Here is a 24,000-nt window from a genome sequence, read left to right as displayed (position 1 = left end):
TGTAATTTGTAAAATGTTATTTCTTTAAGTTTACACTATATTTTACTAGCTATCTTACCAAGTTTAAATATAGAGTTAAATGTTTTTTATTTTTTATTTTATATATATTTCTTATTAGTTTTACATTGATATTTATTTTTGACAACTGTAAAATGTTATTTTTTAAAGTTCACACTATATTTTACTAGCTACTATTTTATAATTTTGCTCAATTTTTTCAAATATCATTAATACTATCCCTCACACTTACTACTTTGATTTAAGTAATCAATTTTAGTACTTTGATTTAAGTAATTAACAATTTTTTTAAACTTAAGTATTGAAAATAAAATTTATAGTCAACAATTTTTTTTGTTAAAAATTGTAACTAATTTAATTCTCCTTCATCTAATACTACTTTAATCAACCATAAAAACATGAAAGCAAAAACTTTGGTACATGTAGTCCTTGTGCCATACTCACATATATGTGAATGTCATGAAATTTTATAATCAAATTCCAGGCCTCGGTAGAATACCCATGGTTTTTCTCATCTCCTCTTGGAAGATATTCACTTGTTAGATTCCTCCCGGGCCCGCACGTCGGCGAAAAACCCGGCAGCTTACTGGAGGACAGTGAATTTTATGGGTGAAAAAATACCCGTAGCAGATCCGACGGTGCCCAGCATTGTATTGAGACAATGTCAACCGTCGATCACCAAAGTCGAGGGTACGCCTTGGGCGTAATGACTCTCTTGTTTTTGAAGTGATTATTCTACAATCTTATCCACACCATCACGGTCCGCGGAAGTTTCCTCCTGCTTTTCGTTGGGTCTTCTGACATAATTTAGGCGGCGGCTGACAGAATGGGCTTTTTATTATTATTTAGTATTAAATTATAATTATAATATAACAAATTTATAATTTCTAAACTATTAATTTATTCTACTACCCATTTTAGCGGACATTTAGGCGGGACCTCTTTACATAAAATCAACACAATACAAATGTAAGTGCAATTATCAATTATCAAATTTTAAGTTTACAGTAATGTGGTTTAGAAATAGCAGTCAACAAGAACTATCAAGAGAAATAACGTCTGTTCATTTTGAGGAAATTGTTTTAGCTTAGCTTTAGAGCAGGAAGAATTTTTCGACTGTCATAGCGCTGATCAGGTGACATCGGGACGATCCAGCACCGCCAAAACACAGGCAACAGGAAATGGAGGACTCAAGCGAAGAAGAGCAAGGCAGTGATGACGCAACCAAAGGTACTCAACAACTACTTTTCATGCCCAATTTGAGTTCTATATGTATTTTTCATTACCCTTTATAGCTCCGTATAGTTGTCGTGGAGGAAAGCTGATTAAACTGTCTGTGGGTTCTGATTTAAATGTAGGCCCATCTTCTCTAAAAATGTTAGCGGTTGATTTGTTTTTGGTTACCGTGTTACATTAATTAGCTAAAGTAGTAACTTTATACCGGAGAGAAGGTAGAGATTTATGATGTTGGCAAACGTGCCCAGATCCAAATTCTCACTACTTGAGAAATGATTTCTACAGGTATAATATATTAAGCTATATTCACTATAAATTTAACCATTGAATGTCACAGATCTGTCAAATCAGCAGCGATGAAATAGAGTAACAAGGCTATAAAAGTCATAGAATTTAAGCAGGGCAGAAAAAAAAAAACTCTTCTTTCTTCCGTCTCTTGTAAATTGTTTATGATCACAATGTAATCATATGTTTAGATTTTAATTGTGTAAAACACCATGCCTAATATGTTGGATTCGGTGAAGTCTAACTTATCATAGAAAAGAACAAATCAAGAAGATTCTCATGGGCCGGTAAAAAATTCTTGACTTTGGCATTGATAGGGGAATTATCCCAGATGGAAGACCCTTTCTTGATAGGAGTATCATTTCCAATTCTAAAGGAATTTTAACGTTAATGTCATTGTCCAAATCAATGAAACCCAGCTCATTAGGACCATACTGTACAGGAGGGTGAATTATTTTCTTCCGAAAAATAAGAGTTGCAGGGCAGCATAGTTCCTGCTAAATGCAGGTAAGGAAGGTTAATTTAGCAAGTTTAAAGTGTAATAGTTTGTATCTTTTTTCTAATTGAAGAATCTAAGAAAGCTGAAAATTATGTTTAGAAATACTAACTTACGATATTTTATGTCATTGATGTGTACTATGTGTACATTTGTAATAAAATCTATGAAATATAAAACTATGTTTATATAAAATACAATGATATATACAACCTATGTTTATATAAATCTATTAGAACACAAACATTCAAGTTTGAAATAGTTATAAATCATAATCAAATAAATATATATTTTACATTGCAAAGAAATTTTTTATTCTTATAAGTCTAAAGAAACTTTTAAATCTTATTGTAAAAACCAACAAAACTTTTTAAAAATGATTAATTTTTAACTTTATTATACATAGTAAGTTATTCAAAAATTTTATGATTATTTTAAAATATCAATGATATAAATCCACGTTTACACTAGAATTAGAATTTTAATGATATTAACCTTATAATCTTTTGTTAAAGTCAATTTCTAACCTAGTTTACAGCAGGTTAAATACTGTATAGTAATTTAAAAATCTTAAAATTCATGCAATATTTATGACTAGAAGCACTCCGGGGCAACATATAAAAGTGAAAAACAAAAACACACAACATAGGCGAACAAGGAGGCAGAAAACTTACCTCCACCCCGTACCAGAAGAATCGTACGGAATTCTTCAGGGCGGGATTCAAAGCTGTAATGAAGATAAGCTACAGACCCCATAACAGTTCAGGCATGCGCAGGAATACCAAAATTGCCTACAGTCATAGGTACCCCTAATGTAATCCGCCAAAGTTACCCTTAAATTTTTGTTCTACAACACACATTCCCCTTTTGCGTAGACCGAATTCCAAGCCATCATCGACATCGTCATTGCCAGTACTACGCATCTTCTACCTCCTAATTTTCTTGCCATTTCTGCCTTCACCGAAGGAAAGCCCTTTGTAAAATATAGGAATATTATGGTCTCCTACCTATAATTTTCGTCTTAGTACTGTAACCTACCAAATTAGATTATCAGATTATTTAAAACTTGGCCGAGTCCCTGTGTTTCGATCCCTGTACCTTACCTTTAAATCCGGAATACAAACAAATTATAGGAAGATGACTGTTGCAAACTGAAAAATAGTAGCTTTAAACCCCAAATTTAATAAAAATAGATTAAATTTGGAAAGGGAAAAAAAACAGTAGCTTTAAACTACGAAGGGCTGAAACTTATGTCTGCAAAAAGTGAGGAGGAATTTAACTAATAAAAGATCTTCAGAAATTTTTTTCAACGAGTTCGAAATTTATAGACAGTCACGTTTGTCAATTTTGCAGCTGAACCGCTAATCGGAGGAAATGGATTAGCTTTTCTACGTCAGCAGACTTTCTACAAATTATTTCCAGACAGATTTTGAATTGGTGGCATTTAATTGAAAATAGAATAACAAAAGATCAAACCATTGCTTAAAGACTAAAATATGTTCGCAAGCAGTGAAGGCTAGGATTTCTTGGCTCCTCCTTAAATTTCAGTCTTATTAACGAAAGCTACCAATTTAGTGTTGGGTGTTTATGTGAAGCCCAACAGTCATTCTTTTATTATGTTTCCTTCCAATTGTTCGGCTCTTCATTTCCCTTGAGACTCTATAAGTATTGGAGGTTCATTATTATGTATTGTATTCGAACAGCTGAAGCAACAGCTGTGATGTAAAGTTCAAATATTTACTTTAATAGAAATCTTCCCCGCAGTGTGGACATAACCACAATTTGTGGTGAACCACGATAAAATCGTGTGTTTGCGTTTTCTTTTCTTTTGCTTGTTCTGTTTATTTCCAGTTTGCACTTTCAGCAAACTTCACAATTGGTATCAGAGATTGGCGTAGACGCTGAAATTGATTTCGGTGTTTGAAAATCCGGAATCATGAAAGATTTGCGAGTGCAGAAATTCTCGGGACAGAATTTCAGTTTGTGGAAAGTTCAGATGCGTCCGTTGCTAGTCAAGCAAGATTTGGCAGTAGCAATTGATGGAAAAGCAAAGAAACTGGCTGCAATGAAGGATGAAGAGTGGGATAAAACAGATGAGAAAGCAAAGGCAACCAATTTCTTTCTCTATCACAGAATGTTTTATTCAATGTTCACAACGAATCTTCAACAAAGGAAGTTTAGGATAAACTGTAATGAACTGAGCATGAAATCAGACACAAATACTGTTATCAAATGTATCTTACTGCAGAGGGCATTATGTCAAACAATTCACTGTTAAACCAGTTCAGGGGTTATATTCACTGTGGACAGTCCTTAATGCATGATATGTTTATAAATTGAAACAGCACTACTTCCAGGATACGTTGCTCTTTCAAATGTACCAAAGGAGTCATTCATTAAGTGCATATAATTAAACCATAGATGAAATACACAGAGCCATTTCATCAAAATTCCTGCATATATGATACTAACAGTATGCTATTCATTCAGGGACTACTACAAAAGTTTCACATACTGAATGCAATTGGAGGAAATACACTTGAACTGTAACACGCTGTGTATGCCTGGTCTGTATCAGCTGTCTGCAACTTCGAACTTAATCCCAGCGGCACGTTCTCACAACCCAACGCTGGCCTCAACGATTAGGAATAATCGCATCCCGTGTAACAAAGATCTCAAGTCGGCTGTACCCAAAATCTCACACCCGAGACCCAGAATGTTTGTTTGAACGCTGATAACTTTCTCAGCTCGGTGAATTGCTGCCTTGCCAACCGGAGTATGTTTGTAACTAGTAATGCCTAGACAGCTAGAACCACGCCGTAGGAACAGGTATTAATGTCACCCTAACCTCCAATCTTCCGCATATAACAGACGTCTGAAATTTGCTCGTTATTGACCCATACTGAGGTAACGCCCAAACACTTGCTGCAAACCCAGTCGAAATCTGCTCTTTATATTCAGGCCGTATGGAGAGACGGTACTATCTGCAGCTATTAATATAAGTCTATCTGTCATGTAGAAGGAGGTGTTGTTCTCATGTCTTAAAATACCATATCGATCCAACTGAGATGCAATATATTCACTGTGGATGTGTCACGCTGTATACCAATGTCACAAGCCGTCAATAAGCAATATCGTGCCGGCTTTGGGAGGTATTAAACCCATGTAAGTTTTCTGTGTCTAGATTTGTGGTAGCCGAGTTGTAACCCAACGTTTGCACTCTGACTTCTGTTCCTTCATGTGAAGAATGGATTCTAAGTATTCAAACCCTGCGTATGACTCTCAGTAGACGTTTTATTTAAGGTGTTACCTCCACCCATTAGGAACTATCTGCTAAACCTACGTGCTATTCAACAAAAAAGTATGCACAGACCAACAACTACTTACTTCATCATTTTAATTAAAACTGATCTTCTCACCTTGCCGACTCCTGCCCGGTTCACTACAAATACTGTAGAAAGGAGGTTGGGGTATCGTCCAACTCCTCATAAGATTTCTAGACTTGAGGGTTTTCGTCCTCTAAGTCCCAGTCCAGTCACATTCAAACAACCAGTAGTTTAATCAGAGCATTTAATATCTTTCTTCTTGTGTGTTAATCCCAATGCAAGCATGTGCATATATAGCCTTAGAATGAGGGAAAGTACAAAGTACAAAGAATGTGGAATTAAACGACATTTTCGTCCTGTAGTCACTTAAAGCTATTATAAAGTAAATAATTTTAAAAAACATTAAAGTGACCTAGCTCTGCTTCATTTAATAAAGTTTTGGAATAAATTAAATTAAATTCCTCATTGTGACTGGAAAGCATCCTGGGGAAAATTGATATTAATCTATCTGGATGTGGAGATAGATTAATTCTGTCACCCGGAACTAACATCAAGAAGGGGACATGACATAAACTTCAAAGTATGTATGAAACGGCCTTAGCTGCAAATAAAATATTTATTATGAAGAAGCTCTACAAGCTAAAATGAAGGATGGGACTACGATGTCAATTCATATAAATGATTTGAACACCTTGCTATGCCAAGCAACCTCCGTTGGCATGACACAAGATGATGAATCTAAAGCTGTCATCTTGTTGTGTTCATTACCGGACAGCTGGGATCCCGTTGTTACAGCAGTTAGTACTTCTAACTCCTTAAAGAAGAAGCTGGTCTATGATGAAGTTATGGCAACTCTACTTAGTGAGGATAGGCGAAGAAGCAATAAGGAATCCTCATCCGGTGAAGCCTTGATGGCGGTCAGCACAAAAAATAGAGGAAGAAGCCAAAATAGAGGCAGGAACAATCATCATAGAAGATCAAAATCAGCTAAGCGCTCAAAGTCAAGGGAAAAGAAAGGAGGAGACTGCTGGTTTTGTGGCAAAAGTGGTCACGTAAAAAAAGATTGTAGAGGTTATAAGAGAGCACAAGAACGAGTGCGGAAAAGTCAAGCCAACATCATCTATGACAAAGATGATAGTGTGCTGATTTTATCTACAACTGAGACCACTTCAGCCTCATGGGTTTTGGATTTCAGCACATCATTTCACGTCACTTCATGTACGGAATCCTTCTCGAATTATCAAGAAGGCAAGTTCGGTGAAGTATACTTGGGTGATAATAAGGCATGTAAAATAATAGGAAAATGAGATATTTTATTATTTTTGAAAGGAGGCATTAAATGGCTATTAAAAGATGTGCGTCATGTTCGAAAACTAAAGAGAAATCTGATTTCCGTAAGTCAACTATATGCACAAAGTTTTCTCACCTCTTTAACCAATTCATGGAAATTCACAAAAGGATCCATGTTAATTGCAAAAGGGTATATTGTAGAAAATATTGGTGAAGTGGAGGCTGCCATGTCAGTTGAAGATAGCAATTCAGAATTGTGGCATCAAAGGCTTGGTCACATGAGCAAAAAGGGCCTTGTTGTTATGCATAAAAGGGAGTAATTACCGGGGTTGAAATCAGTTGACTTACAATTTTGTGAACATTGTCTCTATGAAAAATAGAAGTCGGTCAGCTTCTTGAGGACCGGACATGAAAAGAAAGGTACTCTGTTGGCACTTGTTTATTCTGATGTGTTCGGACCCACTAAGGAAACCTCTATTGGAGGAGCAAACTTCTTCGTCACCTTCCTTGATGATTGCACAAGAAAGGTATGGATTTAGATATTGCACAAGAAATCAGAGGTTTTCAGCAAGTTTAAAATCTTTAAGGCTTTAGTTGAGAATCAGTTTGGCCACAAAATAAAGTGCTTGCAAACGGATAATGGCGGAGAGTTTTGTTCATTGGAGTTTGATTCATTTTGTGTGGATAATGGCATCCGTAGAATTAAGATTGTTCCATTCACCCTGCAAGAAAATGGAGTAGCGGAGAGGATGAATAAAACAATCCTTGAGAAATCTCGTTGTATGCTCTCTAATGCCAGTTTAGGCAAGGAGTTTTGGGCAGAGGCATGCAATACAATGGTATATTTAATCAACCGAAGTCCCTCTTCTTGGTTGGACTTTGGCATACCTAAGGAAGAGTGGCTGGGAAAGAAAATCTCATATTCACACATCCAGGTGTTTGGATGCGAAGCTTATGTACATGTTCCAAAGGAGAAAAGACAAAAGCTTGATCTAAAATCACAAAAAGGTATTTCTGTGGGCTATGGTGAAGACCAGTTTGGTTTCAGAATATGGGATCCAGTTGGGAAGAAAATCATTAGAAGTAGAGATGTCTTCAATGAGAAGGTATTTCCAGCATTACACAAAGAAGAAAAAATGATACATGTGAATATGCACCTTTCTCTATTTTTGATAATAATAATGCTGGTAGAAATCAGAATCTTGTCTCTCCAAATGTTCTATCTCCCACCTCAGTCTTAGCCCCTGCCCCTCTATCCTCTTCTTCTACTAGTATGTGGGATCAAGATCATGAATATGATGGACAAACTTCTGATTATCACAGGTTAGAGTGACAACATCCTAACTTCAAATTTAAATCAAAGTAGAGATTGCAGCAATCTGTTTCAACATATAGAATCACTTGGAACAGAGTATGGTTATATAGAAGGAGACACACGGTTTCACCATGGAGATGGACTGATGGACTTCAAGCCAATGACAATACAGATAATGTTTATGGTGGAAGACATCACTTGTATGAACAGGCATCTAATAACAGTATAGAAAATCGCAGGCATGATTCCCCATTACACCACGATACACATGCTATTTCTAAAGATCCCTGCAATGGAAACTTTGGTCAACAGGATACTTCAACCGTAGACATTCCTCTATTATATGGCGTGAATAAAGCGATTTCTACTTGCACAAGAAATGCTCAAATCGATCTTCAGCAGCTTACCCATGGCTTCTCTTCTTCCTCCCACGATTCACAAAATACCATGAATGTAAACAGACAAAAGTTCACTCACGACACTCCAGCTCCCTGTCATGTTTTGCAGGATGCCAGATCGGTTCACAAACTGTCGCATGAGGAGGTCTCTGGTTGTCAAGCAAGCCATGCAGGGGATTGGCAATCTAATCACCATCAGTATGAGCTAAATCCACAAATCGCTGAAGGAACACCGCCTAATCACTCCTGTCAACAGCTAACTCACGGCTCCCCTCCAAATATCATGAACGTGCACAGACAAGATCTCACCCACATTCAAGTCCAACAAGATTCCTCAACCGCGGACAGGCAAATTCAAAGGGATGTTAATTCCCATGGCACCAAAACTAGTATGCAATCACATGCCACTCCTTCATTCCACAAGTCTCTGATCAACTCGCAACACAAACATGGCATTGGTCTTGAGACAGAGCATAGTTTTAACAATAAATCTGGACATGCCCACATTGACTTGGAACCGCAGGGTCACTTTGCTTCCCTTGTTCATACTCACATTCCTAGCATTGGAATGACAGGTACAAAGTATAAATAAGGTTATGGCATCAAATAATCAATCTGCATGTGAACAAAATGATTTTCAGTATCATAATGATTCTCATGTTCAGAAGAAGCATTACACCTCTTCAAAGAGCAGTGATTTTGAACTCCACACACCAAACTCTCGGGATAAACAAAAGGAACATTTTGAGCATAATGATAACATTCAAGGGCTGAGAAAATCAACAAGAAAGAGAAGGCTTCTTACTTGATTCTCTGATTACGAACTCTTATACTCCAAAGAAGCAGAGCCAGAACTTTTGCTTTTAGACCAAGTTGAACCAACAAGCTTCAAAGAAGCTCGTAAAGCACCGGATTCTCACAAATGGGAGGCAGCGATGTAGGAATAGATGGATTCTCTGATGCAAAATAATACTTGGGATTTGGTTCCTTTGCCACCAAATCGGAAAGCACTCAAAAATCGATGGATTAATCAATTGAAAGATGAAGGTAAAAATCAGAAGTGGTATAAAGCTAGACTGGTTGTTAAAGGTTTCAATCAGCAAAAGGGCATAGACTTCAATGAGATCTTTTCTCCCATGGTCAAGATGACTATGATCCAGGCTATTCTTGGTTTAGTTGTTGCTCATGATCTTGAACTTGAGCAGCTGGATGTCAAAACAGCATTGCTTCATGGTGATTTGAATGAAGAAATCTACATGATGTAGCCCGAGGGATTTATTAAACGTGGTAAAAAAACTTATATTGCAGATTGAAGAAGAGCTTGTATGGTCTCAAGCAAGCTCTGAGGCAGTGGTACCTCAGGCAGTGGTACCTCAAGTTCGATCGATTCATGATTGAACATAATTTCATTCGGTGTTAATTTGATCCATGTGTCTACTACAAGAAGTACCTGATGGTTCATTTATTTTTTTATTGCTCTATGTTGATGACATGCTTGTTACCGGCTCATCTATGAAGCTGATTTCAGAATTGAAAGCAAAGATGTCAGAAAGGTTTGCCATGAAAGACTTAGGGGCAGCAAAATGGATACTTGGCATGGACATTATCCGTGATAGACACAAGAGGGAAATAAAGCTTTCTCAAGAACACTATGTTCTCAAGATACTAGAAAGATTTGGCATGGCGGATGCCAAACTGGTCAGCACTCCTCTTGCTGATCATTTCAGATTGTCTTTAGCTATGTGTCCCAGGACAAAAGCATAATAAGACTACATGAAGAACATCCCATATTCTTCAGCAGTGGGTAGTCTTATGTATGCAATGGTTTGCACTCATTCAGATATCGCCCAAGTAGTGGGGGTTGTCAACTAGTTCATGAGAAATCTGGGTAAACAACATTGGGATGCGGTTAAGTGGATCTTAAGATATCTTAAGGGCACTCCTGATTTTGTATTCTGTTTTGGTGGCAAAGACACTTCACTCAAAGGTTATACGGATTTAGATATGGTTGCAAATTTAGACAATAGAAGATCTACTATTGGTTATGTTTTTAGATTTGTTGGGCATCAGAGTTGCAACAAGTGGTCCCACTTTCCACTACTGAGGTTGAATACATTGCTCTCACTAAAGGAGCAAAAGAGTTGATTTGGTTGCAACATCTATTTGGTGATTTTGATTGTCCTCAACAAGGATCAGCCTTGTATTGTGATAGCAAAAGTGCCATTGACTTAGCCAAAAATGTAGCGTTTCATAGAAAGACTAAGCATATTGAGGTTCGCTATCATTTCATTCGAAGTAAACTTGACGAGGGAAAACTTCGAGTCTTGAAGATTAACACCAAGGAGAATCCAACTGATGCACTTACCAAGGTTGTTCCATGAGAGAAATTCGAGTTCTACCGAGCTTCTCTCGGCATTGTAAAGAAATAATAGTAGGGGAATTTGGGGGAGAATCATACATTACCACTATTGGACTTCAAGTGGGGGTTTGTTGGGTGTTTATGTGAAGCCCAACAATCATTCTTTTATTATATTTCCCTCCAATTGTTTGTCTCTTCATTTCCTTTGAGACTATAAATAAGTATTGGAGGTTCATTATTATGTATTGTATTCGAAGAGCTGAAGCAACAGCTGTGATGCAAAGTTCAAATATTTATTGTAATAGAGATCTTCCCTATAGTGTGGACATAGCCACAATTTGTGGTGAACCACGATAAAATTGTGTGTTTGCATTTTCTTTTGTTTTGCTTGTTTTGTTCATTTCCAGTTTGCACTTTCAGCAAACTTCACATTTAGGCTATCGTATCGTTTAAACTTGGTCAAGTCCTTGCCTTTTGAGCCTTAAACCTTATCTTTAAACACTGACTACAAAAGGAATTACATAAATTTGAACTAGAAATTGAAAAACAATAGCTTTTAACTCCAAATTTAATAAAAATAATAGGAAAATAAATCTTGAAAGCAAGAAAAGGTAGCTCTGAAATCCAATAGGCTGAAACCCTATATACGCAAAAGGTAATCATGAAGCTAACCATTAAAAGATCTTCACAAAGTAATTTTTTAACAAAGTTAAATTTTTTACACTATTACCCATTCTGCACTCTGTTAAGTTTGCAGTTGCAATTAGATTGATATGGTCACGAGTCTCATTATTGATGATAAATCATCATTAGATAACTATTACTTTATATACATATATATTATATATATATAATATATTATAATATATAATATAATACACACACACACACACACACACACACACACATATATATATATATATTATACACATGGTTATTTATATTATTAATATACCAACTAATGATGTTTAAACCTTGGAGAGACATGTCTTCTCCTCTCATACTTATGTGGGATCCAAATCTGCATTTGGAATATATCTATAACAATGACAATATAAATACATTTGTAGAAACGATCCATGTTACTTAACATGGTATCGGAGTTAGGTTGCAAATGAATAGAAATCATATACAGTGAAAAGTAGTTGTGACTTGATAAGGAGTACTAAATAGAAGTCATGGTTGAAGGATAAAACAAATACAATACTTACTATTGACATCTTCTCCTCTAGTCAACCATAGATGAAAGGAAAACCACAGATGAAAGGAATTGCAAATGATTTGATGGTAACAAAATATATTAAATACATCATTGCACATTAAGAAACGAATGATACGATCATTCTATGACAGGGAAATATAGGACAGAGACCGCAAAAAAATAATAATTTGATAAGACGTTTAATCTTTACCCATGCGATGTGGAAAGAAGGTGATCATTGTATCAAAGATTGTTACTTAGTCACTGTATTCGAACAAATGAATAGAGGTGAGTATTATAGACAAATGACATTTTGAAGAGGACACGATAGCTACAAAATATAACAAATGAACATATTAATATGTAACTTTTGATATCCATTGAATATCACTACTTAGAAAATACTGGCAGAACGATTCTCAAACAGAGAAAGATTTCTTATATCAATGCTATTCAATCACAATATCTCTTCTCTTTTCCAGTAATTGAAGTCCACCAACTTAGTAGTAGTCATAATTGAAGGGGATATCATAGCGTCAAAAATAAATAAATTAAAAATACACTACATACAACTTTATCTTATTCTCCAACAACAGGATGAAAGAGGGAAGATAGTATGTAGTGCACAATGCAGGAAGATTGAAATTTTATCTTAATGGTGAGAAGAGAGGAGAAAACAATTCTTCTTGATCTTGTGCGTTGTGGTTCAAGAACACGTTCGATGGTTTTCCATACCGCCGACTCAGGGTGTGGATAATTTTTATGATTGTTGAGTATTCTGTTTGCTTGTGTATTGCAAGAAGGTCATGCGTAAGAAGTTTTGCATTTCTATCATAGATAGTTTGCGGGAGTTTCTGTGCTTGATCTGGGTCATAGGAGAGTTCACATTTATTGTATACAAGATTTTTGTGCTTGATTCAACCCAGAAGAAATATACAAGATTGGTAATTTAGATCATGTGCTTCATATGTGATATTTGCGGAGAAGTTGTGAATCATTTGTGTTGCAATGAATTTTGCTTGTTTTTATTTTCATCAACTAGAATAGAAAGGATATCAATGATGATCTAATGAAGGAATAGGAGCTTAGATGAGATTCAACAACAAATAAATCATGTGGAGTACAGATGTAATATACAGTTTTGAGTCTGACAACATTCACACCATTCTCAATATGAACTATGAAGCTAGTCTCGACATCATAGTAAGACCAACCCTTTCCTTTAAGTGAAGAATATAAAATTGACATTGGGAGCTTCTTGTAATTATGGCGGATACATGACAATAGAGATTTGAATCATTTTTCCTTGAGCCATATCGATTAGCATCTAAATCTATAGTAAAGAAGAATCCATCTACAGCATTAGAGCTGCTTTCTGTTAAAGTAACTGAGATCATTTCTGCAAATGTACTTTCATTGCCATTGTAATTGATGATTTTCAAATGCAGATTTGGATCTCATATATGTATAATATGAGAGGAGGAGACATGTCTCTTCAAGAGACATGAAGAGACATGTCTCTATAGTTAATCACCATTTAGTTTATAAATAACTATATGCATAACTCATCTTTAATATATAATATTAATATATTAACCATATATGTAATATAATATGATATTATTATATTATTATATAATAATATATAATGCATAATACATATAATACATATTATATTACATACATCATATATTATATATATATAATTAATGCATAATATATAATCTATATTATATATATAGGAATAAGCAATAACGATTTATTTGAAAAACACAGATTAGTATATCAGATAAGCATCATTTACTTCTACTGATGCTAAAATATTAACACTCCATCTTTAGCAAGTGAGAAGTAATACACCATTAGAATTTCAGAATAGAATACCTGATTGCTTTATCTGATCTTCACACAATGAAATAGTTATAATTTAGATAACAAAAATCACCATGTTATGCGTTGGTTTCCAAAATCGTAGATTGGAATCCTACGAGCCTTGCCTGCTCGATGCTGGGATATCCAATTGGTTAAGGCCAACTTGACGGAACTGAACAACAAGGTACGAGTTCTCTGCACTTCCGGCTTTGCAAAACTGAGGTGGGTGTACCTAATCCTGGACGAAACACTTAGATCCAAGATTCTTAACGTAGATTAATTAGAACATGAGTGTTATGAAGGCTTCCAAAATGGCAAGAATTATAAAAAGCTTTAAGATTGCGAATTACTTAATTGAGAACAAAAGTAAATGATTGAAGTAATGTTTAAAATAAAGAATAAGTATAGATTAATGCAACAGATGAATATATTATTTCTTCAATGGAAAGAAATGAAACATTTGCCAGCATATGGATTATGAATCAGGAGTAAAAGACCAATGCCTAATTAAATGGGCAATAGAGTCAACATTATTAGTTGAAACGTACAACTTTATAAAGTTTAATATATTAACTATAAATAAATTTAATAACTCAGACGTGATGGATCAATTATATGAATGCAATTTAAATTAGTCTAAAATGCACTTTAACTCCTGCAGAGACAAATTAGACCTAAATATAGAAACAATAAAGTATTTCACAATATTTAAGTTTATCTAATTTAAAATGCAATAACGACCCAGTCCTCTTATCCAAATATTAAAATATTTATAGAAAATAATAAGAAACGTTTATAAAGGACACAACTAAATAAAAAATTAAAACTCTGATGCAAATGAATTAAATAAATACTTCTTACTGATTTGGAAATAAAATTGTATTAGAGACATTCCCTACAGGTGATCCATCCAATATAATTCAACTCCAGAATCCCACATGAATTTATTCCATAATTCACCATCCATAGTCTTAGTTCAAAAATTCATTCTTCACCAATAGAAGAATATAATATATCAATTTGCTTAGAAATTGTAAGATTTTAAAAATGAATATGAATTGTCTCTCCGAAAAAAGATTGTTTTTGTAAGAATGAATTGACCGTGTACTTATAGACCATGAAAAGGTGCGAGTGAAAAAACACAATCACTCGGGCACCTAATCAATAAAACCACCCGATAATTCCTAGAATATTGGTTAATATAATAAACTTAATGATAACCATTTCTAAAAGGACAATATTTGGATTTTCATAGTTATCCCCTCCGAGTGTTTGAAAAATATTGCTAAGGGTTAATTATAGTATCTCCTGCGTCCGTCCAAATGCTTCAACTTCATTCCTCAGTGCGTATAAACAATGCTATGCTCAGGTTTCTCCTCCTCCGCTCTGGTGCATTAAACCTGCAACGAATACAGAGAAGCGTTAGATAGTAGTCCATCAATATGCAATAATCCTCTTCCTTCTACAAAAATGGGCGGCAAAGTCTCTTATGATCGCAGAATGCAAAGCATAAAAAGAATCACGTGAAGACACCACAATCTCCTTCGAAGGTCACCATTCGGCATTCAAAACTAATGTTCTTATAATATCCTTTTGTTTTTTAATCCGTTATCTGGGTAGACAGATTGATTCTCAGAATTTCCTTCCAACACGTCTCAATTCAGGGATACATTCACATACTTCCGCCTCCAGTTTACCGCTGCGCATCTGGATTAATCTGAAGATTGTTAGCATCGCAGGCAGTCACAAATCCTTTGCTTTCTCTATTTCGTATATTGCATAATACAACTTTTCATTTTGATGGTGATTCGCGAGCACGGGATGAAGAGTATCCATCCTATGAATATCGCTGCAAGAGGGTCCTGCTCATGTCTTCAATCTGTCTCCATACTTCTTCGCTTAGAGCATTTTTATCAGCAAGAGTTATTTCATATGGCCCTCTTTTCCGCTCTTCAGTCACTTTCTACCAGTACTTTCCCTTGACAAGATCACCCATAGGACTACGCAATGGTCAGTCATCTCCAAGGCCACCGGGAGCATCAACAATCTCTTTGCAGACTGCAGATTTTCCACAGCCTGGCATTTCAGGAAAGAAGACTATCATTCCCTGGCCCTTGGATATATTATCCATTGCAGGAGGCGTCTTAGGTAGCTGTTCATCTCCAATGACCAAGTCATCTTCCCCAGTCAAACCACCCACATCACCAACCAAAAAATCTTAGTTTTAATTGAATTTCCTGCAGATCCAATTTATCTCTGATTTTGAAGACTCTGGCGAGCATATTGCTCAAGGAATGGTTTAGCTTCTGACAAGTAAGTCGAAGAAGGAATCTGCCTGCCTCTGTATGTTTTGCATTCTTTCCATGCCTTTGGTTGAACAACATAGAATCCCATGTATCAACTGCATCTCAGCATTGTGAATCCTTTGAATCTGGGTCTTTCCTTTTGCTTCTTTGGGATGATTCTCCATCTATAATACCAACTTCTGCACTGACCCTCTTTACTGTGTCCTTACCAGCTGATAATCTTGAGCCATTAGTTGGAACTTGATTGAGAGATATGTCAACAAGATGACTACCAGAATGCTTCTCTCCTATTTTAGCATGTGATTTGTCCAAGCTTTTAGGCAATTTGAGGAAGAAATTCTGCAACACATCTCCTTTCTCCTTTTATTTTTGCCCACAGAAGGTTTTACTATGTTCAGGCAATTAGTTATGAACATACAAGCTTAAGAGTTCCCAACCAAGGAAGTAGGCATATCTCTATCCCTTGATTTTGTAGCAGAATCAGAAACTTCACCTCTAGATACTGTATTCACTTGGTTGGTTTCCTTACAAGGTGGCATAGTTGTGGGTCTCAGACTAGAGCCTTCAACCAACACTTGTTTTGAATCATTCATGGGTGGAAATGCTGTGAAACCTTTATGGCCTTCAGCATTGAGTATATTTTTTGGGAATGGTAAATGTTGTTCTCTTCCTATTAAGTTCATGTTCACATCAGCACATAATGGCATGAAGACTTCATTAGTAACCTCTACTTCTTCCATAAGTGCAACATCTTCAGAATTTTTCCGAGTATCCAATTCTGAGCCATCCTTTTCACCTTCAAGCATTGAAATAACAACAGTTGTCTCCCCTGCATCTGCAACATGAACTGACATTTTACTATTCAATAGTGTATCACCACAAAACTTATGACTCTGATCTTTCCTCGGTGAAAGTTGACGGAAAGTGGAGCTCAAATTTTCAAGCACCCCACTCTTTTAGAGTTTTCAATATCACAAATGGAGACCGAAAATTTGGGGTCCATCATTATGAACACTATCATAATGTATATTATAATCTCTAATTGATTGAAACAATATCTAGGGTAAACACAATGGAAATGTTACCTATGATCTCTAATTGCTTGAAACAATGTCTAGAGATGTCCATAGTGATAACATAAAATTTCATGATCTCTAATTGCTCGAAGCAATGTCTAGAGATGTCCATGAAAATTTGATGCTCATGATCTCTAATTGCTCAAAGCAATGTCTAGAGATGTCCATGAACATTTTTTACTCATGATCTCTAATTGCCCAAAGCAATATTTAGAGATGTCCATGATAGTAACATGAGTTCGTTATCTATGATCTCTAATTTCTCGAAGCAATGTCTAGAGATGTCCATAGTAATAACATAAAGTTTCATGATCTCTAATTGCTCAAAGCAATGTCTAGAGATGTCCATGGTAACAGGCCTATTATTTACAAGGTTGTCACCTTGTAAATAATTTCCTTCTGAATAAATATGTCTATGAAAGATCATCATCTTTCATTACATCTATGATGCGACTAAACAACAATACAAAGCATAAACTCACATAAATTGAAATTTTTTAATTCAATATTCAATATTACAAATCATAACAAGTTTTTTTTCTTTTCTCTTTAGAACTTCTCCTCATAGAGACGACATCATCCACAAAGGATTGCACTTCAAAAATTTCTCCCTTTGAACATCGATCCTGGGAAGTTAGGACCTCTTGTTACTTCCTCGAAAACTCTCTTTTCCCAAGGATGCCTATCAAACTCATCACTCCCTCATGATACATGTAGGAGTAGGCCCATCAACATCATGCAATCAGCCACATGGATTTCTAGACTCCCTCTGAGTATCAATTTTCTAAGCTCTAGCATTGCTTTCAAAGAAGTGTCATACTCCCTCTTAATGTAGAAGAATCTCATAATCTCAATCATCAAAGATACTTGCATCAAGAGCCACACTTTATCCATCTTGATCATTAGGGTCTTTGGAACTACTATCATTAGATTTAGTCTATACAATATTTGGTAGCATATTGAAGTACCAACCTTCTTTTCCTATAAGAATATCCTCAAACATAAAGGCAAAGATCAAAGCAAATGACCCTTATAGTATGTATAGAATTACAAATAAATGAATAGATAAATGTAAAAGATATAAGTACTTATCTGCCCATGTGGGTCATGGAATATCTCCTTTTCTAAAGATGGTTCAAGTGGGAATGAAATATTGTCTATTATTCCCCCCACAATGTAAAGTTGCCACTCTTATATTATTAAACACTTTCACATCACATCAAATTTGACTTCTTTCTAAGTTCTAACTTGCTCTTTTCATCTATTGAAGCTCCAACCATTCATTAAGCTTAATATTAGAAGCTAACACAAGCTCATCCACAATACGCCAATATCTTGATTGAGTATGATTGTGTCACTTGAATCACTCTACAATTCATATGTCAAGTATCATTTATCAGTTATTGTAGATGATTAAGATCACATAGTTGCATGAATCACAGTCCTCTTGACTGTTATAATTTATCGATCATTAAGATTCTATCACAACATGGTTTACTCCCTCTGAATCAATATGATCGAGATCACTGAAGATTGATTGAATCACATCCCCTGTCTACTCTCTCTCTTTTAAGATTGCCTCTAATGAAATGTCAGACTTCCTCTAAATCTCAATCTCCATCTTCCTGTAATAACAATCTCAAAGGAAAAGATCAAGGCACATAGCTCATATAGAAATAAGAGATAATACTCAAGGAATAAATAGTTTTGTATAATTATATAAGATCATTCAATAAAATATAGATAAATATCTTATATGCTTTGAACATATATACTCAGTCCCCAATATATATAGTTTAATCTATATTTTAAACATATTATTTGGTTATGAAATAACTAACAATGAGTATGAAATTCTTATTCAAATAATGAATAAGAAAGTATTACAAACATATTTAGTTACATAACCAAATGATATATTAGTCACCATAATGATAATAGAATTTACATAATATTTTCTCTATCCTCAATACAATATAATTATTGTTTTACAATCCATGCAATTATGTAATTAAGATAACCACATGTATAATTTAAAATATTTAAAATTACATTAATTCATCATTTATATAAAAATAAAATTATATTATCATACCAAATATACCTCTTATTTGGTAGGTGAGTCCCACATACCTACATGGATGATATTAGGCAGAGAAGGGTCTTTTTTCCTTAGTTTGCAGATGCTTTTCTCATGCCACGATGGCAATGCCATTAATATGACATTGTTTTATAAGGATCGCTCATGGACTGGGCCTTGTCTCCATGAGTGCCTATATTTCAATTGGGGGTAAAAGATAATTTTCGATAACACAATTACATGCCACCAAAATCCACAAGGTTTTGAGTCCATTGACTTAGTTTCGAATTGATGCCTTTGAAAAGACACTGTGACTTTTCTCTTCTTTCACACCCAACACTTTTGGTGAAGTTTCAGACTTCTTGTACGAAGATGAGCCGAATACTTTGTATGATACAGCTAAACAATGAATATGCAGAGGCTCCAGATGAATTTGTGCATTGCTACTAATAGTCTCTTATTGGAATACCATTCCAATGTCCAATACTTCCACCCTCTTCTTCTTTATCTTCTCAAGAATAATGATACCTGACCAAAGGAGAGGGAATGCACAACTACAGTGAGGTTGAAAGAGAGACGATCGACCAATGAAAGGTGTCACAAATCAAACACATAATCTTAATAAGAGATAGGTGGTAACAAGATTTTGTTTGTCATTTATCGATGTACGCCAATACTAACATCTTTCTCCAATCATTTTTGTTATTTACCCACCAATTATGGATATTAACTCCATAGTCTCTCACTTTCTAGTTGCACTTTTGTTTAGTTGCGGGTGTACGATTGTATCTATATTTATTTTGATTCCTTCCTTCTGTTCTTTTTGTATATCCTCCAATAGTTCTTAATTCAAGGTATCCATCAGCTATTGTGTTCATTCTAATCCATAGTTATCTTAATCCTCTTTAATCATCCACAAAATGATCTTTGAGTATTCATGCATCTCCTCCCTTTCTTGAAGTGAAGTTGACTCATATACTCTTTTAAGGATGAACAATAATGTCTTTAGATAGCTCAGAAGACATTGGCTTGCTGTTTAAATTTGTACCTCGATTTTCTTTAGATAATAAAGAATTTGGTATATTGATCACCCACTATCCTCGCTGATTGAATTTCATTTGCAGCCCCGTCTTGGTCTCTTTATCACCCGACTGTTATATTATAGTAATACGAAGGAACCACACAGTTTTATTGATTTTATTAAATCCATGTATGCATCCAAAACTAGGGCTTAAACCACTGATGGTTGAACTTGATCAATTTCTCCCTTATATTTGCAAGGATTTCTTCTCACACATATTGGGATAAATCTTGGAAACAAAGAGATGTTTTTCACTTAAATCCTTAAACCCATAAGAGAGGGGTGACAACTTGTTCAAAATCTCCTGTGGCATATCTCTATGTTATTTTGGCATCCTTATTAATAACAAATCGTATCAAATTTGACATTAGCCTTGCAGAGTCATGTCGTCATAACCCATTTAGTAGTCTTCCAGTAGTATTTATCTTTACCACAGTCTTCCAATACATGGTTTTGTTGTTTATCTCACTTAGTTATCTCACAGACTTCTGCAGTTCCCTAACACTCTTTTATGAATCTTTGATTCTAATTTATGTTTTATTTGCAGTTTTGGCTCTAATACCATGTTAAAGTAACTGAGATCATTTTTGCAAATGTACTTTCATTGCCATTGTAATTGATGATTTTCAAATGCAAATTTGGATCTCATATATGTATAATATGAGAGGAGGAGACATGTCTTTTCAAGAGACATGAAGAGACATGTCTCTATAGTTAATCACCATTTAGTTTATAAATAACTATATGCATAACTCATCTTTAATATATAATATTTTATTAATATATTAACCATATATGTAATATAATATAATATTATTATATAATAATATATAATGTATAATATATATAATACATATTATATTACATGTATCATATATATTATATATATAAGATATATAATGCATAATATATAATATATATTATATATATAAGAATAAGCAATAACAATTTATTTGAAAAACACAGATTAGTATATCAGATAAGCATCATTTACTTCTACTGATGCTAAAACAATAACACTTTCGACAGGAATAGATGATATAGATGGCATGGACGTACAAAGAAAATACAACAGGTTGAGAATCTCATTCGAAGGGAAGATCTTGGACATCACCACTTGAAATCAAATCATATCCAAGCCATTGGATGTGTCTAGGAAGTACATAACATTCATTATAGCCATTTATGTTGTTTCTGGGAAAAGAAAGAAGAGATATAACATGTGGATAACCTATATTGAAGGAAAGGAGATAATCACATTTGACTAATTGATGGATCAATATATATCAATGTGTATCCGTGGAGACTATGAATACATGCTAAAGACTTATGGTAAATATTAGGTTGAAGTTTCGATGCCGCATCAACACATCATGTCAACATATAGAACCATATACAAATAAAATCTAGTTGCTTTCACTAGAGTTGCAAAATGCATTAGACCTTGAGTATAGCGAGTCTCGTCTGATGACATTCACTATGGAAATGGCGGTGTACTAGCTCCACATTTACAGATATTTGTATTGTTGGCAATTGCTTTTGGATTAGATTGTGTTGAAATTTTTACCATCAATGTTTTGAATCACACTATGTGATTCATCATTAGGATGAGAGAGCAAGATATTTGTATTTTGAAGAAGGCAGATAAATAGGAGCATTGTCACAATTGGAGCAATGGGGATAATTGATTATGGAAATTCACCAATAGAAAGGAGTAAAAGTAATATCAAAATGTTCAAAGGATTTGTCATGGACTTCGATGAAACATTTGGGTAAAGACAATGGCGTAGAAGTTAATACCTTGTTGGGCGATAAATATGATCTAAGTGATGGACAGTAAACATGACTGATCAATTTCTGAGATCTATTAAACATAAAAAGGAATCCATATCTGATTTGATGCAAAATTGTTCAACAATTTAAGAATGAGTAAGAATTTTACATTGTGGGGGGAATAATAGTCAATGTTCCATTTCCACTTGAACCTTCTTTAGAGGGAAGATGTTCCATTCTCAAATAATCTAAGAAGATAATTTCTGAATCTTCATGCGCAAATACGTGTTCTTATCTTTTACATTTATCTACTTATTGTAGTCTCTCTCTTATTTGTAATTCTATACATACTATAAAGTTTATTTGCCTTGATCTTTTCCTTTATGTTTGAGGATGTTCTTACAGGACAAGAAGGTTGGTACTTTACATATGATACCAAATATTGTGCAGACTCAATCTAATGTGATGCAGGAGAATCCTAGGCTTGTTTGCAATACTGCATGTTTGGAGGGATTTTAGCTTAAAGTTGTGGAGTTCGATAGAGACTAGTGCTCGGTATGGTCTTTGGTTGGTTGGCATAGTTTGGGAACTTGGCATGGTTTGTGGTGTTCGTCATGGTCGCTGGAACTCAGCATACTCTCTAGAGCTCGGAAATGCTTGGGAATTCACTGGTGCTCGGTTTGGTCTTGGTTCTATTGGTGCTAAGTTGTCTATGAGCCGACATTTGGCATTTAATTTATGTATGGGTATTTAATTTAGTGTTGTAACCGACTTGTGGCTTAACCTATATTTAATGTAAGGGATTTAATTTAGTTTGTAATGAGTTGGGCCGACTTGTGGCTTAGTTGGGTATAAGTAAGGGGTCTTGTAGAGTCTTTAGGGAGTTGTTATTCCAGCTTTGAGAAGGGGAATGAAGTGTAGATGCAAATTTTGAAGAGATAGGGTTGTGGCTTAGGAACCAGGGGATTTTTTGGTGGACCTGAGGGTACAAGTGTGAATTCTTCTTGGTATTCTTATCCAGTTGTGGATCTAGACTAGCTGGAATTGGCGTGTGGTAACTGGATCTTGTGGGATCTTGCAGAACTAGTATTGTAATTGTTGTTTGTATTTGGTCTTAACCTGGAAGGCCTTACAACCAAGCAGATTACTTGTGATCAATTATTATATGAATAAAGAGTTGTGATTGGGTATTAGATCTTGCATTGTTGTTTCTTGTTGTGTTTCCGCTGTGAGTTCGTTTGTTGGGGGTTTGAACATCTCCTTTGGGGATTCTCCTGCCTTGCTCTGCATTAGATGGTATCAGAGCAAAGGTTGTTCTTGAGTGTGTTGACAGATCATCGAAGCTGAGGCAGTTTACACCAGAACTTGTAGAGAAGGTTGATCTTGTGGCTGATTGATCTTTTGGATTGGAGGATCTATTGCTAAGAGTTTGTTAATATTTTTAGAAGATGCCTCCAAGAAGATTGGACCCTAGGGTAATTGATGATCTTAATGATGCTGTGGAAGAAAGGGTCTCAAAGAAGATTAGAGCAGAGTTTAGATCTGAGATTGCATTGATGAAGAGTGACATGATTGCTGAAATTGTATGTGCTTTAGGTGGTGTATCTAGGCATGTTGGCACTAAAGGCGGTTATGAGGAAGTTATTGAAGACTTTGACGTTGCTGGATCTAGTGGTGAGGAAAAAACTGATCATGTGGAGAGACCTATTGGAACTAGGACTCGTCAGTTTGCTAGACCTAGATCTTAGTTGAAGTTGAAGCATAAGATGGAGGTTTCTTATTTCTCAAGTACTTTGACCCCTGAAGACTTGATTGATTGAATTGGTGAATTGGAAGACTACTTTGAGCTTGAGGATATTGAGGATCCACTCAAAGTGAGGTTGGCACA

The 24,000-nt window shown here is 35.1% G+C and overlaps 1 protein-coding gene across 2 annotated transcripts in view; it reads left to right on the top strand.

The window, feature by feature from the left end:
- Nucleotides 1-1,022: 1,022 nt before the first annotated feature.
- The window catches only part of LOC149540242 (uncharacterized), a 133,199-nt gene continuing 110,221 nt past the window's right edge, over nucleotides 1,023-24,000 (top strand). For both annotated transcript variants that reach the window (XM_089801386.1, XM_089801385.1), the window contains exon 1: nucleotides 1,023-1,248. In XM_089801386.1, the coding sequence (XP_089657512.1) occupies nucleotides 1,200-1,248 (49 nt within the window). In that variant the 5' untranslated portion in view covers nucleotides 1,023-1,199. The remainder of the gene's footprint in view (nucleotides 1,249-24,000) is intronic.

Source organism: Cupressus sempervirens, chromosome 9 (genome assembly GCF_028749045.1).
Source record: "Cupressus sempervirens isolate cs-2001-9-10 chromosome 9, ASM2874904v1, whole genome shotgun sequence".
NCBI classification, from domain to species: domain Eukaryota; kingdom Viridiplantae; phylum Streptophyta; class Pinopsida; order Cupressales; family Cupressaceae; genus Cupressus; species Cupressus sempervirens.
The sequence above is the reverse complement of the archived record's forward strand: the minus strand, read 5'-3'. Positions and strand labels throughout refer to the sequence as shown.